Source organism: Prionailurus viverrinus, chromosome F2 (assembly GCF_022837055.1).
Source record: "Prionailurus viverrinus isolate Anna chromosome F2, UM_Priviv_1.0, whole genome shotgun sequence".
Taxonomy (NCBI): Eukaryota; Metazoa; Chordata; class Mammalia; order Carnivora; family Felidae; genus Prionailurus; species Prionailurus viverrinus.
The window spans coordinates 63,237,701-63,255,043 of NC_062578.1; the positions used below are offsets into that span (position 1 = coordinate 63,237,701).

At 41.3% G+C, this 17,343-nt stretch overlaps 1 protein-coding gene across 1 annotated transcript in view; it reads right to left on the minus strand.

The window, feature by feature from the left end:
• Window positions 1-11,135: 11,135 nt before the first annotated feature.
• TNFRSF11B (TNF receptor superfamily member 11b) overlaps window positions 11,136-17,343 on the minus strand; it is a 29,375-nt gene continuing 23,167 nt past the window's right edge. Inside the window, exons 4-5 of the mRNA XM_047842828.1 lie at window positions 14,982-15,206; window positions 11,136-12,278 (exon numbers count right to left, since the gene is read on the minus strand). Coding sequence (XP_047698784.1) covers window positions 11,890-12,278; window positions 14,982-15,206 — 614 coding nt within the window. The 3' untranslated portion in view covers window positions 11,136-11,889. The remainder of the gene's footprint in view (window positions 12,279-14,981; window positions 15,207-17,343) is intronic.

Sequence of the window (17,343 nt, forward strand, 5' to 3'; positions counted from 1 at the left end):
TACAGTGCCTTAAAAAGGATGGGTTTAGAGAAATGTGTGGTGAGTGTGAAAAATACCCATTTAACTGCAGATCTGACTTTCTGTGTATAAGTATCTATGTGCTGCACCCTTCACATCTCTGCCCTATGCAATGACTCTACGATGTATCTGTAGCCTGCAGTTGAGCTCGACTTCACACTCAAGACTCTAGAATCAGCACTCCTTCCAATTATCATACTGTGTACTTTTCCTCAGGAAGTTCCACAACAACTTAGGATCCTGACGGTTTGGATCCTAAATGTCAGTGGTAATGGTGGTAGTAGAAGTGGAGAGGAGAGGATGAATCCAGGAAACCTAGAGATGAAAATCAGCCCAGGGGAAATTAGGCTACTTGAGAAGGACAAAGGAAAGACAGAGCCAAAGAAATCTACAGATTTTCAGCTGTGGCAGGCTTAAAGGGTGGTGGGCAGTATCTCTGATAGAATTGAAGGTGCTAGAAAACAGAACAAATCTGGGGACTGGAATGGCACAGGGTGATGGCATTACAATAAAGAATTTGACTGGGAAGGAGACTCTAATCTATGGACTATCCCAAGTGATGAAGAGTATCATTTTTATGTTAATGAAATGGCTCCCAGTAGGCCCCTACTTAATTGTAGCATAGGGGCTGGTCACAAGAAAGACCCACCATGTTGATTAGTGAGTTGAGACTTTGAGCTTCCTTGACATCTGTGGCATGGAGGAGGGCTAGAAATTGAGCCCAATCAATCATGCTCATGGAATGAAACCCCAGTAAAAACTAGACAGTGGAGCTTCTTGGTTAGTATACACATTATTGCTGTGATGTGTGTGTGTGTTTGGGGAAGGAGGGGGGGTGATGTCTGTGATTCCCCTGGGAAAAGGCACAGAAGGTCCACGTCTAGGACCTTCCCAGATCTTAACCTCTAGGGGGATCCCTTATAAAAAGTATAATCATAAGTATAGTGCTTTCCTGAGTTCTGAGAGTCATTCTAGCAAATCGTTGAATCTGGAGGCATGGGGCACCCCTTTCTTTGGTAGCCAGTCTGTCTGAAGTTTCTGTGGCCTGAAGATCCCTGAGACTTGCGGCTGGTGGCTAACCTCTGAAATGGAGGTAGTCTGGTGGAGGACTTTGCCCTTAACCTGTGAGGTCTGTGCTGCCTCCGGCTAGTTAGTGTCAAAATTGAATTCCTCCTCACCTTCTTGGGAGATACTACATGACATAAATATCCGTGGGCAAAACTCAGAAGTATGTGAAACTAGTTTCCCCCTCAACACTAAGGCCAAAAGAAAATGCAGAGAGCATTAAATACAACATTAAAATACTCACATCGTACTTCTTAATTGTCCATTCTGACTTCCCCAATGTCCTTGAGCCATTGTGATGGAATGAGATATCAGGGTGTCTTAAAGACAAAATGCAGTGCAAATGGAGTTTCTGTTACTCACTTGCTGTGAAATGGTGGGCATGTAACTTATTCTCTTTGGGCCATAGCCCTTTATCTTTAAAATGGGAATATTAAGCCCTAATTTGGAAAACTGTTAAGAGAATGAACATAAAATGGTAAGATCTTGGCACATGAGAGATGTTCAGTGATTGTTATTTTCAGCTGTCCTTTAAGATTATTTCCAATTGGAATGGTTCTTTCTGAGCGAGATTTCCTTCTATCCAGTTTATCAAAAGGAAGTCAAAGTGATTGATGTGGCTTCACTGAACACTCAGCGAACTATCGGACTTTGGGGGGATATGCTGACTCAACCTCTCAAATGTCAGTGGCTGTTAGAGAGTTTTGTCTTTAAGAGGGTCTTACTGTAATTGAAAAATTCACCATCTCTGCTATGCGTTGGAAGGGAGAAAGAACATCCCTACAGCGCCTGTATCTGCGGTCTCTGCGATGCTTGCAACAGCCTGGTGCCACATTTGTCCAAACTCATCCCGGCTGCAGGTGCGCTGTGTGGATGCTCTGAACAGCACCATTGCCATCGGCACACCATAAGTTTCGGTGACTTGCCGAGGGAGGACCAGCATGTCTGGGGCCCAGAATGAAAGCCAGGCCTGTGGATGCCTCCATGTCCCTTCAGCTGCCTCCTCCGATCTCGCCTCTCTTCCATTTTGTGGTAAAGTGGTTTCAGCTCTGAACCAAATAACCAGCATCGTTTCCTGGAGGAACGCCCGTGTTTCATTTCCCTCAAATGATCACACAAAATGGTTGGGTGCCATCCCTCATGTGAATTTCTCTCTTGCGAAGGAATAGGTTTTAAAAAACAGTTGCCTACTATGCCAAGTGCTGTGATAGTAACTTCCGTGGGGTGACTGGATAAGCTTCTGTGGTTTTATTCTATCAGTTGTGCAGACAGGGAGGCTGAGCCCCAAAGCAATTACACTATTTAGGAGAAGAGACAGGATTTAAAATTAGGTGCGTCTCACTTCCAAACCCTTTTTCCCTTACTGAAGGTTCATTAACCCACGTGGGCCTGCTTCTGAGAAAGACAACTACTCATCTGGAGGTAGAATTTGCTCTTATTTTTCTTTTATTCCAAGACCTGATCAGATTTTATTTTTTCTAGAACCTTTATGATGACATTCCCTATTCTTTAAGTGTGGCTTAGTCAACAGAGCATATTTTCAAATAATTAGGAGGACATACAGTGCCAGCTACACCCAAGTGCCAGTCTGTTGGCTTTAAGTTTTTTTATACCCAGTCTCAAATCCATGGCTTGGATTTAAACAGAAATTTATTCTGGAGGCTTTAGCACAGCTTACTTCTTTTGCCATCGCCTCTTAGTAAGCAAATCCTGGATGCTTTCCTTGCCACGAGTGCTTAATGGCAGAGTACATCTTGTCACCATCCAAGGCAGATCCTTTTGAGTGGCATATTCCCGTGGCTGGAGGGAAAAATACGATCCAGATCCCACAAAAAACAGATGGAGTTTTCCATGCAAAACCATTACTCTTGGATTCCTGGCTAGTGGATTTCTGTTTTTCAAAATTGTGGGTTTTTTTTTTTTCCTTCTTGACTCTTGCTGTCCCTCTGTCTCAGGAGTAATGTTTGGTATCTCAAGTTTAAATCCAAAGATGTAATCGAGATAGACCATTGGAAGGATGTATAAGACTTGAGGTAGCTATGACTAGGTCATGCAAATATTACATCCAGCCCAAGAAGTAGACAATAATAGAGGTCCCAGTAAAAGAATGGTGGATGTCAGGGGAATTCAGCTGAAGTAGGCTTTTAGGAAAATGATGATGATATGATAACTGGGTTATTGGGATTTAATGAGATGATGTCTGTAATGGTCTTAAGTGTAGGGCTCTGTTCCTCACAAGTTCTCAATAAAGGGCCCTTCCTGTGAGTACCAGAGTCAATGTAGAAACAAGGGCAAATAAGATGAATCAGTGACTTCCTAGCTTTTGCCTTTATAGAACATTGTTTCTCAGAACCTAAATGGATTCAGATCTAACAGGAAAGCATTTCGTAAATTGTAGAGAGTATTATTATTGCTGTTGATATTATTGCCATGACATCAGCATCAAGGGAGACAGTTAAACTGTCAGGTGTGAGTGCAATGATAGTTACATGCACAGTGGGATTAACCCATTCCAAGAGAGAAAACTGATGGTTCCCCATTTTTGTTATGAGAAGCACAAAGTTAAACAAGAATCTTGATAGGACTGAGGAGCTCTGAGTTCTGACAGCAGCTGTGCAATTTAATTTCTTGCAGCCTCATTTGGATCCTCAAGGATTAGATACAGTATTCCCCAAAATTTCCCAATAAGAGCTCTAGCACTCCAGTCCTGACCCGTGACTCAAAATTCATCCTGGGTGGATGCTAGGGAATGTACATTTTGAACAAACATCCCAAGTGATGCCTTTGATTAGGTCAGGTTGATAAACACTAGGATGGAACAATCTATAAAGGCCACCTACTCTAAAATCCCAAGAAAGTGGGAGTTTCTATTAAAGACACCATTTTTTACCCAATCTCAACGTCAGAATGAGAGCTGTTAAGTCCTGAAATTAGGTTCCATTGGCTGTGTGTGTGTGTGTGTGTGTGTGTGTGTGTGTGTGCTTGTGTATGTGTGTGGACATGTGTGTATGTGTGTGTGTGCACATGCATGTGTGGTGTGCATGTGTGTACATGTGTGCATGTGTGTTGGGGGGAATCACTATAGCAATAAGATGCTTTAAAAATGCTAAAATCAGAGGTCAGCACTCTCCAGGAGGGTTTAGGAATGGCTGGACAAGGCAGGAGGGATAAACAGATGACCTCGTGTTGTCTTTCAGAAACCTGTGATTCCATGAGAATGACACAGGTTTTATGCATGATCTGTCCTGTTTACCTCCTCTTGTCTGAAGTCAGTGAGTCATGAAAAACCAAAATTGCTATTGAAATGTCAATTTGGAAGAACGTCTTTGTTTTACTTAGAAGGATTTTTGTGGAAATATGACTTAAGCTTTTGTGTCTCAGAAGATGAGGTGGATTTCTCTGGGAAAAGACTCAAGAAAACCCAAGGAAATGGGAGACTTATTTTGTATTAAATATTTGGAAAAAGACAGGAATCTCAATCCATTAGTCATAACCAAATGCCCAGTGATGGTGCTTCGCCTCTGATGACTATCCTGGAAAGATTAATGATTCTTTACTGTGACCTTTCCTTTCCACTCTGGGCTCCCACCTGCAGTCTGAGTTGCCTATTTACCTCGTGGCTGAACTGTTCGAATGGTCAGCTCTTCTGGTTTAATAGTCTCTAGCCTATCCCCACTCCAATCCATTCTATACACTCCTGCCACAATAATCTTGAAATTCTGCTTTGCAGACATCAATACCTTTCTTAAAACTTCAATGGTTCCTACTGTGTTTATAAGTAAATATTATGAAATTGAAGATTATCAGAAGGATAGAATCTCACAGTCATTTCAGTTAGCTCCCCAAATCCAAATACCTTTGTCTGGCAATCAAGGACAGCTTATTTACTCTATATATTAATCAGGACTCTTGTTTATGAATTACAGAATCTGGCTTGGGTGAGAAGGGAAGGTCAATGGTTCATGAAACTAACAGGAAGAAAAGATGTGGCTGGAACCAGGGGCTTGAACATCATCAGGCTTCTTTGCTTGTCTCTTTTTCCTAGTTCTCTCTGATAGCTCCCTTTCTCTGTGGCCTCTGGCAACTTTAGGCTCACACTTTTATAGATTTTCATTGTACAGAAAAAAAAATTGCCTTTAATTCCAAATGCAGACATCCTAAGGAAGGTCTCTCACTGAATGCCCTGGTGTAACAATGGGAAGAGTTGGGTGCACAGAAACAGAGACTGTTATTGTCAGACCCCATTGGAACTATGTGGTTGAGTTGGGGGTGGGGGTGGGAGAGAGCAATTCCCTAAAAGAAGGTGGTGCTGACCAGACTAAACCAAAGAGTTCTGGGTAGATAAAGCAGTTAGTTTTACAACCCACAGTGTGCTATAATAAGCTTCTTTGAGCTTATTTTATTCTACTCTTTGAATTTTTATATAAACTACATGAGTCTAGACAATGTTTCCTCAACATGTTATGTACATTTTAGCCACTATGGCTTTTCCTTATGTCTACATCCCACTTCCTTCTCTCTGCCTAGATGTGACCACAAGACCTAGCTGAAGTTACTGCTTCTTGGCCTGCCCTGGGCTTCAGAGATGACATTTGATGAATGTGCCATGTTTATGCAATTCAATTGGTACTAAGTATATATCATCTGGTATTAGAAATTACTCTGCCGCGTGTATATCCTGTCTCTCCAACTCTCTTAGAACCATCTTCAGGACAGATGTGTTTAAACTCAGCTGCAGAAATAATTGCTTCTGGTTATTATTACTATTAAATTCCTGTTTTATAGTTTCCTAGTTTTGAGGAAAAAGAAATTTGGAAAATAACAGCAAGAAAGTCAAAGAATTAGAGAGTATAGTTGTATTCAATATCAACAATCATACAGTAATTGAACTGGTGTCAGCCTCTGTTTTGAGCTTTGATCAGGGAAGATAATAACAAAAGTTTATCCCTTAGATTGAGTTTGGGTATCAGTTAGGAAACATCTCCAAAGGCACAAAGTATTTTGAAAAGAAGCTACTTCCAGGGCTATCAGTCTCCCCATTGGCAAAGAAAAGCATAGAGTTTTCTGTTCTCAAAGCTCTCCCTTTCTCTTATACCGATTTCTACACCCAAGCATAAACACTTTTGTGTTTGACAGGGATGGTTTCACCAATAGCAAATTAAAACAACCCAAAACTATGCTCCTGGGAGTAATGATGGCTTGCCACTTTATCTCTTGCTTAGAACTGGGTATAAAATTGGCACGCCTGGGTAGCTCAGTTGGGTAAGCATCCGACTTCAGTCCAACTTCCTGGGTAAGCTCAGGTCATGATCTCACAGTTTGTGAGTTCGAGCCCCATGTCGGGCTCTGTGCTGACAGCTCAGAGCCTGGATCCTGCTTTGGATTCTTGTCTCCTCCTCTCTCTGCCCCTCCCATGCTCATGCTCTCTCTCTGTCTCTCAATAATAAATAAATGTTAAAAAAAAAAGAACTGGGTATAAAGTGCACTGTATTGAGTACTATAATTTGGCACTCAAAAATATTATTTTCAATGAATTAACAAATTAGATTTTCAACATATGAATAAAATACTGGATAGTCTATTGAATAAGATACTTAATAAAATAAGTAGAATAGAAAATCCTGGTTCATAAGTAAAAACTTTATAGAATATTTTACATGACCAGTCTAGAATAAGGATTTTGAAATTATTTCTCAGTCTGTATTCTTTAGTCCACAATACTAATCCATCAAAAATACTTCACAACTGGTGTAGGTTTCTGGATGAACAAGGGGACACAGTGTGTTTGTACTCATGAGGATAGTTTAAACTCCCACCCAAACTGTCATATCAAATTTTTAAACAACAGAATTGACCAGTTCTAGCTTCTTCCTGGGAAGAATGTAGAGACATGGAATTAGTGTTGTTCTCAAATTTATGACAAAAAAAACAAACTAAACTCACTTTCATGACTTAAAAAAAAACCATTGGCTCTACAACACCAAGAGTGAACACTAATGTAAACTGTGGACTTCGGGTGATAATGATGTGTTAGTGTAGGTTCATCAGTTGCAACAAACACATGAGTGTGGTGGGGCATGTTGATAGTAAGGGAGGCTGTGCATGTGCAGGCCCAGGAAGGATGTGGGAAATCTCTGTACCTTCCTCTCAATTCTTCTGTGAACCCAAAACTTCTCTTAAAAAAATAGTCTTAACTTAAAACAAACAAACAAGCCAACCACTCATGAAAGACCTGAGGTCACAGAACAAATATGGCCCCAAATCTAAAAAGAGATAGTGATTCCAGGGAGAGAGGGCACACAAATATGTGCTTCTCTGGGGGGTAGATGCAACTGAACATGAATCGGAAGAGCTCAGCTAGGATAGCTCAGAAGTTGGTTAAGGCTATGTGTGGGCTGGTGGAATAGAGTGGAACTGGGTGCTGCAGAAACTGAAGGGGTCTGCACCCTTTTTGTTGCTTTGCAACCTTGGGAGCTTCTCAGGTGAAATCAGAAATTGGTCCCCATACATGGAGAGCAAGGGGAGACTGAAGAAAGACACAGACCACTCTAGGTGGTAGGTGTCAGTCTTAATTAGTAAGAGAATTACATACAAGGCTTGTCTTGGGTGGTTGTAAGATAAGTAGATCTCTGCACCTGCCCGCCAGATTCTTAACGTTTATATAGAGGCCTTAATGGGGGATCTGTTGTGCATTCAGTCCAGATGGTCCCAATAACCCATTGCTCTCCTGGTCTACCCTAGAAATGGCTCCTAGTGTGGGAATGGTGGGAAGAACGTATGTTCCAAGGACAGGAGACTAGGTGAGGAGTCTCCAGTTGCCTTCTGTTCAGCTCTCAGGTCAACCAGTGATCACAGCCACTTGATGACCTCCTTCAGCACTTTTGCAGGCTCTTTCTCCATGAACTCCACTGAGCACTCACAGAATAGATCAGAATGAACCAAAGATCTTGAAGGGAGGGGCAGTAGCCCCGTAGGGAGAAGTAAGACCCCCCCAGACAGACAAATGAAAACATCAATGTAGCAGGGGAAAGGGAAAACTGGCTGGTTCTGGTATGTTGGTCCTGCCCACTCATTATAGCTGAGGAAAGGGAGCAGGATGTGAGGAAAGTCTATTCTTGGGACAAGGGGCAGAATTAAGTGCAGCCCACAATCAGTGAACGTCAAATGACAAGTAACAGCAAAATGCTGCTGGGCAAGGGATGGGAAAGGAATAAGAATGTGCAGACAGAGCATTTTTTTTTAATGTTTATTTTTGAGAGAGATAGTGTGAGTGGGGGAGGGGCAAAGAGAATGGGACAGAAGATCCAAAGCGGGCTCCAAACTGACAGCAGCAGGCCCATCGTGGGGCTGGAACCCACAAACCATGAGATTATGACCTGAGCCGAAGTCCATGCTCAACTGACTGAGCCACCCAAGCGCCGTGTTGTTTGTTTGTTTGTTTGTTTGTTTGTTTGTTTGTTTTCAGACAGAAGATTTTTGAGGAGCAGCTCAAGAGGAAGATCTAAAACTCAAACAAGCATTGCCCTGATACACATCCACCACCTTAGAAACAAACTATCTATAGGAATTTGAAACCTCTGATCACTGAGTATCACCATTGCAAAAAGAAAAAAAGAAAGAGAAGGAAAGGTCAGGGAAGGGAAGGGAAGGAAGAGAAAGAAAAAGAATTGGACAAAATTGGTGAATTACTAACTCGATTAATGCAAAGCCTTCCATTACAATTCTAGAAGGAAAGGCATGCCCATATCCAGGTATATAAACTATTTACCCTGATTTCCACTGACCTACTCAACACATTTGGCTTTTAATAAAAAAAAAAAAAAATGAGACATACAAAAGGCAAGAAAAAGCCAATATACTACCACGTGACAGAGTAATCATCAAAAATAATTTTCAGCTTTACTATAAATTGCAAGTAATTAAGACAGAGTGGTATTGGTGAAAGGACAGATTTATAGATAAATGGAACAGAATAGAGAATCCAGAAATAGACCCACACAAATATAATTAACTGACTTTTAGCAAAGATGCAAAGGTAATTAAATGCAGAAACACTCATCTTTTCAACAAATCATGTTGAAACAACCCAAACTGTATGTAAACAAGGTGGGTGGGAGGGCTTCAATACATATCTCACATCATGTATAGAAGCTAACTCAGTTATAAAGGTAAATGTTAATAGTAATTAGTCATGCTAATATCACTGGCCCCTGATACGATGCGAAAAGGACCATTAACTACACGATATTCTTCCCCCAGATCCGTAACATTGATCTATTCGTGAGAAAACATCAGAAAGACCAATATTGAGACAGAGTTTACAAAACAGCTCACTAGGGATACTCTACATCATCTTTTCAGTGGTTCTGTAACTCTAAAGTTGTTTTAAAATTGAAAGCTAAGAAATAAAGAGAAACAGACGTGAAGTCATACACCATATCTCCCTTTGAGCATAAGGCTGAGGTAGAGTGAACCCAAAGTAGTAACCAGGGAAGCCCATCAAATTAGCATTTCAGTGATGTATACTTGATGCCATTAACTTTCCAATGTTTCCTAAACCTAGCTGGTGCCAGTGGGCCATTTCATTTTCTGTAAATAGGAACTCTGATGGAAGAACTGGAGCTTCTGAAGGGGAAATGCAAGCTCCTTGCTAACTCATGTTCTGCTGCTTAAACCTTCAGCACTTAATTCCCACGATTTTTTTCCACTTCAAGTACTGCAGTGATGGGGTTCTGATTCTCCAGGTTTTGAGTCTCTTGACTTTGCCTCTGCTTTTCATTTCCCCAGATTTATGAGTTTGTGTGGCATTAACATGGATCTGCCCTTCTGTCAAAGTGGCCATAACGGATGTGATCTCACAAAGTTAGGGCTGATCAGCGCCAATGTCACGCTCTAAGTCATAGTCAGACGTTTGCAGCCTGCAAAATGATGGAATGGAATAGACCCTGTTCACAGCGATGTTCCCTTCTTGGGAATTGCAACTGAGAAGACAGACCCTCACTGGCCATGTCTCTATACCAGTGCCAATCTAGGACAACCAGAGTGTCTATTCCAAAGAGTTTGAAATTTTGAGCTGAAAGATACAGAAATGAAAGACTAGTAGAAAGTGTAGGAACTTCTGCCCCTAAACTTTCCAGAGTTATTTTAATTCTGTTATTTCTCTGTGGTTTGGATAGAGCCTATATTAGTTTTCTGTAGCTGTTGTGGCAAATTAGTACACACTGAGTGGCTAAAAAACATGAATTCGTTCCTTAGTAGACATTAATAATACTTCTCTCATAGTTCTGGAGGCCAGAAGTCCAAAATCAAGTTGTCAGCAGTATTATACTCCCTATGGAGGCTGTAGGGGAGAATTTCTTCCTTGCCTTCCCTAGGCAAGGTTTATGGCTCCATCACTCCCATCTCTGCCTCTGTCTGCACATCATCTTCTCCCGTGTCTTTCCCCCTTTATGTGTGTCTTATAGAGATACTTGCCATTGGATTTAGGGCCCACCGGGATTATTTCCTCATCTCAAGATCCTTAACTTAATTACCTCAACAAAGACCCTTTTTCTAAATAAAGTCACCTTCACAGGTTCTGGGGGTTCTGATGTGAATGTATTTTGGGGGATTACCATCATTGAACCCAATACCCCACCCTTCCAATTACTTCCTCAAACTAAGCAGTGCCCGTTTCCATCACTTGCAACCAAAAAAAAAATTAGTTTAGGATCTCTCGATGCTAGCCATGACAGTTGTAAGTGGTTTGTACCACCTGTATACTAAGCTTGACTTCAGAAATTCTGCAATTTCAATGTAGTGTTACCTTGGAACTTACTGAAAGTGCAAGTTTCTGCCTTCCACCCCAGTTTCTCAATAAATTGGTCCAGGAATCTGCATTTTAACAATTCTCAGGTGGTCCAATGAGAAAAGAACAGGAAAAATTACAAAGGCTCAGACCCTTTAACGTCCAATTCAAATAAAAGCAAAAGGAAAAGCAATGAAAAATAACTTGAAAACTTTAATGATATTGTTTATATAGTAAAAACATAAAATCTTTTAAATAAGGTACATTCAATTTCTCAGAGCATCTAATATTCATATAATTTATATTTCATATACTTTCCAACATTAAACAATTGACTAAGTAATGCATTTTCTAAAAAATGATATTACAACTTATATAAGTAAAAGTACATTACAAAAATACTCCACACAGGAAGGATGGCAGTACTTATTAAGAAATGCTATAAACTTTCCATTAAAAAATATATTTTCTCTCTCATTTGTCATAATTATAAACAGAATATATATTTTCCTTTCTAAAATTGTCTTACACAGTTTCCCCTTAGGATGATAGTATGTACAAACCTTATATCTGAATGAATATAAATAGAAATACTGTAATAGTGTTACAGATATATTAGTAACTTTTACAGAAAAAAAATATGGCTTTCTAATAAAAGCCTCTAGCACAGCTGAAATCTCAAAGCTATTTAAGTTAGACATTCCCATATTTAGTAAGGCACAATGGAATCTAGTTTCTTATTTCCAGTTGAATTACTGCGAGCAGTAATAAGGGAAAATATAGTCAGTAGATAGTGGACCAGATCTATCAGTTGGATAAACCATTTGGGGTTTACTGAACTTTTGGGGGAGATGTTAGTTCTTTCTCCACACCATTGTTTCTTTTTGTGCCCTGTGGCCAAATCTAGTCCTTGGTGATGAGAAAGAAATCATTGCACCCCCGTCAAGTGCCTGAGAAACAGTTTACTCATTCCTTGGATCTGGTCTATTGTGAGGAAATAGCCCAGTGACCATTTCCGGTTATAAGCAGCTTATTTTTACTGATTGGACCTGGTTCCCTATCATTTCTAAAAATAGCTTCTGATATAATCTGTACATGGTGAAGCTGTGAAGGAACCTGATGGTCTTCTTCAGGCTCTGAGTGACCGTTTTGGGGAAGTGGTACGTTTTCAAGTGCTTCAGGGCGTGCATCAGGGCCTTCAGGGTGTCTTGGTCGCCATTTTTTATTCTCCACAGGCTGAGCAGCTTTAGAATCTGCTCACTTGATTTGCATGTCTTCACTGTCTTCTCAATGTCTTCTGTGGTGACTTTCTTCCCCGGCAAGCTTTCCATCAAGCTGCGAAGCTGCTCGAAGGTGAGGTTTGTGTGTCCGAGGTGCCGCTGGACGCTGTTTTCACATAGGTCAATATCTGTAGAAAGCCAAAGCCCAAAGAGATGTTCACATAATGCATACTCCAAGGCCACCACCACAAAACTACTGTGAGGCAAAAGAAGGTTCTCCCAGAATTTCATAAATTTACTTTAAGGATAACCTTCTCCTTCCTTTTTATGGTGGCAAAGGAAGGTTAAGTAATGCTAGTTATTGGTGAGAAATGAGTTAAATATTATTTCTTGTTATAAATGATAATATGCTTTATGTATTCTAGGCATCCGACAAAGCTTTGTGAAAAGCCCTAATTTTGGAAATGAACAGTAAAATACTATAAACGCATCACTCTCTGTTTTCTTAGAAAAATTAAAACCATAACATTTCAGAAAAGTAGAAATATAAGTATTCAAGTTAGCAATTTTGTAATATAAACTTTCACTAGTTGATATTTGATATATACCCCATTTGAAGAGTTAGGTGTGACGAATGGTCTTTAAAATAAATAGCACCTGAGGATTGCTACACAGAAGATCTGAAAACCCACTAATATGAGGACAAAGAATGGTAGGATCCATATGGCCTAGAGAATAATTTGGTAACGAGCTAGGACATAAACCTAAGAGGGAGTATCTAACATTTCCATTAATGACATGAGTCATTTACTGTCTGTAAGCCCTAAGGCAAGTCAGTTCATCTTTTGGGGATGAAATGTCCTTATTTATGAAACAGAGAATGTGGCCCCTTCCAATTCTAACAGTCTCTGATTCTGTATCCCACCCGCTCACCCCCCCCCCCCTTTTTTCCTGCTTCGGGTCTAATTATACTTTCAAAGAATACATTTTGTTTGCCAAAAACAGAAGAAAACTTTACTCTTTGCTCAAGTGAAAGCATTCAGCTGTCAAAGATCTCAGTGTCCTAAAATCTGCTGCCTCAGTTTCAGATGGTGGAAGCTTTTCAAGAAGTGTAGGACTCCACGGTCATCTAACTAGTGACAGGTAAAGAGCAGATGGGTTTCTCACTGACATCGTCTGCATCATGAAAACCTTCTTCCTTCTTTCAGGCATGCCTTCCCAATGCTAACTGAAGTCAGAACTCTTTCCACTGTGTATCCTAAAGCTTATAGTCCACACTGGATGCAGCTTCCTTTTCCCCTTTGGATTCTGTCCACACACACACACACACACACACACACACACACACCCCATGCAATTTCTTTTATTTTCTTTCTTTCTTTTTTTTTTTTATTCGTTTATTTTGAAAGAGAGAGTGTGTGTGCGGAAGGGGTGGAGAGAGGGAGAAAGAGAATCCCAAGCAGGCTTTGCACCATCAGCGCAGAGCCTGACGTGGGGCTCAAACACATGAACTGTGAGATCATGACCCACGCCGAAGTTGGACGCTTAACTGACGGAGCCACCCAGGTGCCCACACGCAGTTTCTAAAGAAGATTCTTTATAAAACTTTAAAACATGAGAGCACTTGGTTTTCACCAGCCCTTTTCTCTAAGAAGCCCGAACATTTTACAGACCTCATCTCATTAATCCTCACAACATATGCTATTAAAATGGTAATTTTAAAATAGGCTATGTTGTGAGGATTAATGAGAGGACATCTGTAAGACACTTGGAGGCTCTCTGGAGAGAATTAACAAATAAATACAGCATAGCTTCTTGGTGGAAATGAAAGAGAAAATCCAACGTGTCTAAAGGACATCCAGGTAGGACAGAGGGGATGCTAATAAGACTGCTAAGGGATGTGGAGGTGCGATTCCTGAGGTCCAGTATTTGACATGAACTGTCTCTCACTTTAGAGTGTTCATACACTTAAAAAAAGAAGTTGATGGGGGCGCCTGGGTGGCGCAGTCGGTTAAGCGTCCGACTTCAGCCAGGTCACGATCTCGCGGTCCGTGAGTTCGAGCCCTGCGTCGGGCTCTGGGCTGATGGCTCAGAGCCTGGAGCCTGTTTCTGATTCTGTGTCTCCCTCTCTCTCTGCCCCTCCCCCGTTCATGCTCTGTCTCTCTCTGTCCCCCCAAAAATAAATAAACGTTGAAAAAAAAAAAAAAAAAAAGTTGATGGGGCGCCTGGGTGGCGCAGTCGGTTAAGCGTCCGACTTCAGCCAGGTCACAATCTCGCGGTCCGTGAGTTCGAGCCCCGTGTCGGGCTCTGGGCTGATGGCTCAGAGCCTGGAGCCTGTTTCCGATTCTGTGTCTCCCTCTCTCTCTGCCCCTCCCCCGTTCATGCTCTGTCTCTCTCTGTCCCAAAAATAAATAAACGTTGAAAAAAAAAAAAGAAAAAAAAAAAAAGAAGTTGGGGTATGAAAAAAGAGGGGTGCCTGGGTGGATCAGTCGGATAAGCATCCGAGTCTTGATTTGGGTTCAGGTCACCATCTCGCAGTTTGTGAGTTTGAGCCCCACGTGGGGCTCTGCGCTGCCAGTGAGAAAAGATCCTCTTGGGATTCTCTCTCTCTTCCTCTCTTTCTACCCCTTCCCTGTTCTCACTCGCTCTGGCTCTCTCAAAATAAAGAAGCTTAAAAACAAAAAAAGTTGGGGTGTTGAGGAGGTGAGAATGCAGGACTGTTTTAGGGATAGCTTCTACATGATCACTTAGTGAAAACATCTTTAATCCAAGAATAATTCCGAAAGACAAACACCATCCACACGACTAAACATGTACATTGTCGTCTTCTTGTTTATGATAAATGAGTGTCTTTGATTTCTGATCAATCTGCTTATTTCAGGCTACCCTACCTTGGAAGATCTTCTTGACCATATCTTGATCTTTGTTTTGATGTTTCCATAACTTCAGTAGCTGGAAAGTTTGTTCTTGTGAACTGTATTGCCGCTTTATCTTTTCCACACTCTCCGCATTTACCCTGGTGCCAGGCAAATTGTCTACCAGGATGCTAAGCCAGTTAGGAGTGAATTTTGTAGGAACAGCAAACCTGAAGAATGCCTCCTCGCACAGGGTGACATCTAAAGGTGGGAAAACCAAGATTTACTTAACAACTGGATTCTTGGAAGTCTAGTGGACAATAAATAAATAAGCCAGCACCATAAGGTTTTTCAAAATACAGTATGTTAAAATGTGAAATTTGAATAAAATCAACCCTCTGTTGGCTGGTCTTGGTAGCTGAATGTCAACCCAAATGGGCTTATGTCCTTAGGGCATTTGTGGGGGATAGTTTAAACAAATGTCTAATAAAAATATTGCTATGAATGAATTGTAGCAAACATTCTAATGTACACATTAACATTAAAAAAAAAATTTTTTAGTGTTTTTTATTTATTCTGGAGAGAAAGAGAGAGACAGAGCACAAGCAGGGAAGGGGCAGAGAGAGAGGGAGACACAGAATCTGAAGCAGGCTCCAGGCTCTGAGCTGTCAGCACAGAGCCCGACAAGGGCTAGAACTCAGGAACCGTGAGACCGTGACCTGAGCTGAAGTCAGACGCTTAACTGACTGAGCCACCCAGGTGCCCCACATTAACATATTTTAATGTAGATCTTAAATATCCTATTAAAGGTTTAGTTAGCATCCACAGGTTACTTCAAGATCAATGTCAAAACAAATATAATTACTGTCTTTACGGGACCTGGAAAAGCAATCTGGAGTAGTATTTTGTTTTCTACACACACATAAACACATAGTTTACCTTTAAGAATAAGGAGGGATATAGATGTATAAGCACATATTCCGTGGGAAAATAAGAAAACACAAAAAATATGTCGTTTAGAAAAGAGGTACAATGGGGGCACCTGGGTGGCTCAGTCGGTTAAGCATCCGACTTCTGCTCGGGTCATGATCTCACAGTTCGTGAGTTTGAGCCCCGCATCGGGCTCTCTGCTGATGGCCCAGAGCCTGGAGCCTGCTTTGGATTCTGTGTCTCCGTCTTTCTCTGCCCCTCTCCCGTTCACTGTCTCTATCAAAAATGAATAAACGTTAAAAAAATTTTTTTTTTAAAGAAAAGAGGTACAATGGCCTGAGGGGGGTAGAATCTGTTTATCCCAGGGATTAAGCGTTTGTCTTTGGATTCGTCAGACGTGGGTCTGAATTCTGACTTTGTCTCTTCACCACCAATATTGAACCTGAGCAAACTTCACCATGTTTTCGTAAAGTTTAAAGCTCATGTAGCAAAGGTACCCAGCACATATTAAGTGCTCAATGAATGATAAAACTAAAAATTAGGGGCGCCTGGGTGGCTCAGTCAGTTAAGTGTCCGACTTTTGATTTCAGCTTGGGTGTTGATTTCATGGTCATGGAATTAAGCCCCACATCAGGCTCTGCACGGAGCATGGAGTCTGCTTGAGATTCTCTCTCTCTCCCCCTCTGCCCCTCCCCTGCTCATGTGTGCACACGTCTCTCTCTCTCAAAAAAAAAAAAAAAGATTTAAAACAATAAAATTAGAAATGAATGAAATAAAGAAAAGAGAATGTAAAAGTTAGAAGTCACTCCTCTTGTCCCCCCTTCCCTCGTTCCACTGTTTAAGAAAGCAGAACGGCCGAATGATCTGTCTAAGGTTCTGACTCCATGGGGAAAAAATGCTGGAACGGGGTTGGAATCTTAAATGTCTCAGCCCCATCTCCATGTTCCGTATTCTTCTGTGTCAGATAAAAAGATGCTGGGGGAGAGTCGAGCTGGTTAAATGCCGAAAGGCAGGTCATCGTCAGTGTGGTGCACCCTCCATGGAAGGTCTGACATTAGTCTAGTGATAAGAATGACAAGGTGAGGACACCATCCTGATGAGCGTCCTCACCAACATGGGATGCATTCACATGAGCTTGGAGTTAGTGACCTTTCATGAATACAGAGTTTAGGACAACCAGAGGAACTTAGAACCTCTCTGTGCCATATGGCAGTAGGCCATAACACCATACATGACAAAGCCGATTTTGCATTTTCTGATTTGTTACCGATTTATGTCATGGTGCCTCTTAGCTGTCAATTTTTATTCTTAAAAGTGATAAAAATGCATGGGGCGCTTGGGTGGCTCAGTCGGGTAAGCATCCGACATCGGCTCAGGTCATGGTCTCACGGTTCCTGAGTTCAAGCCCCTCATCGGGCTTTGTGCTGACAGCTCGGAGCCTGGAGCCTGCTTGGGATTCTGTGTCTCC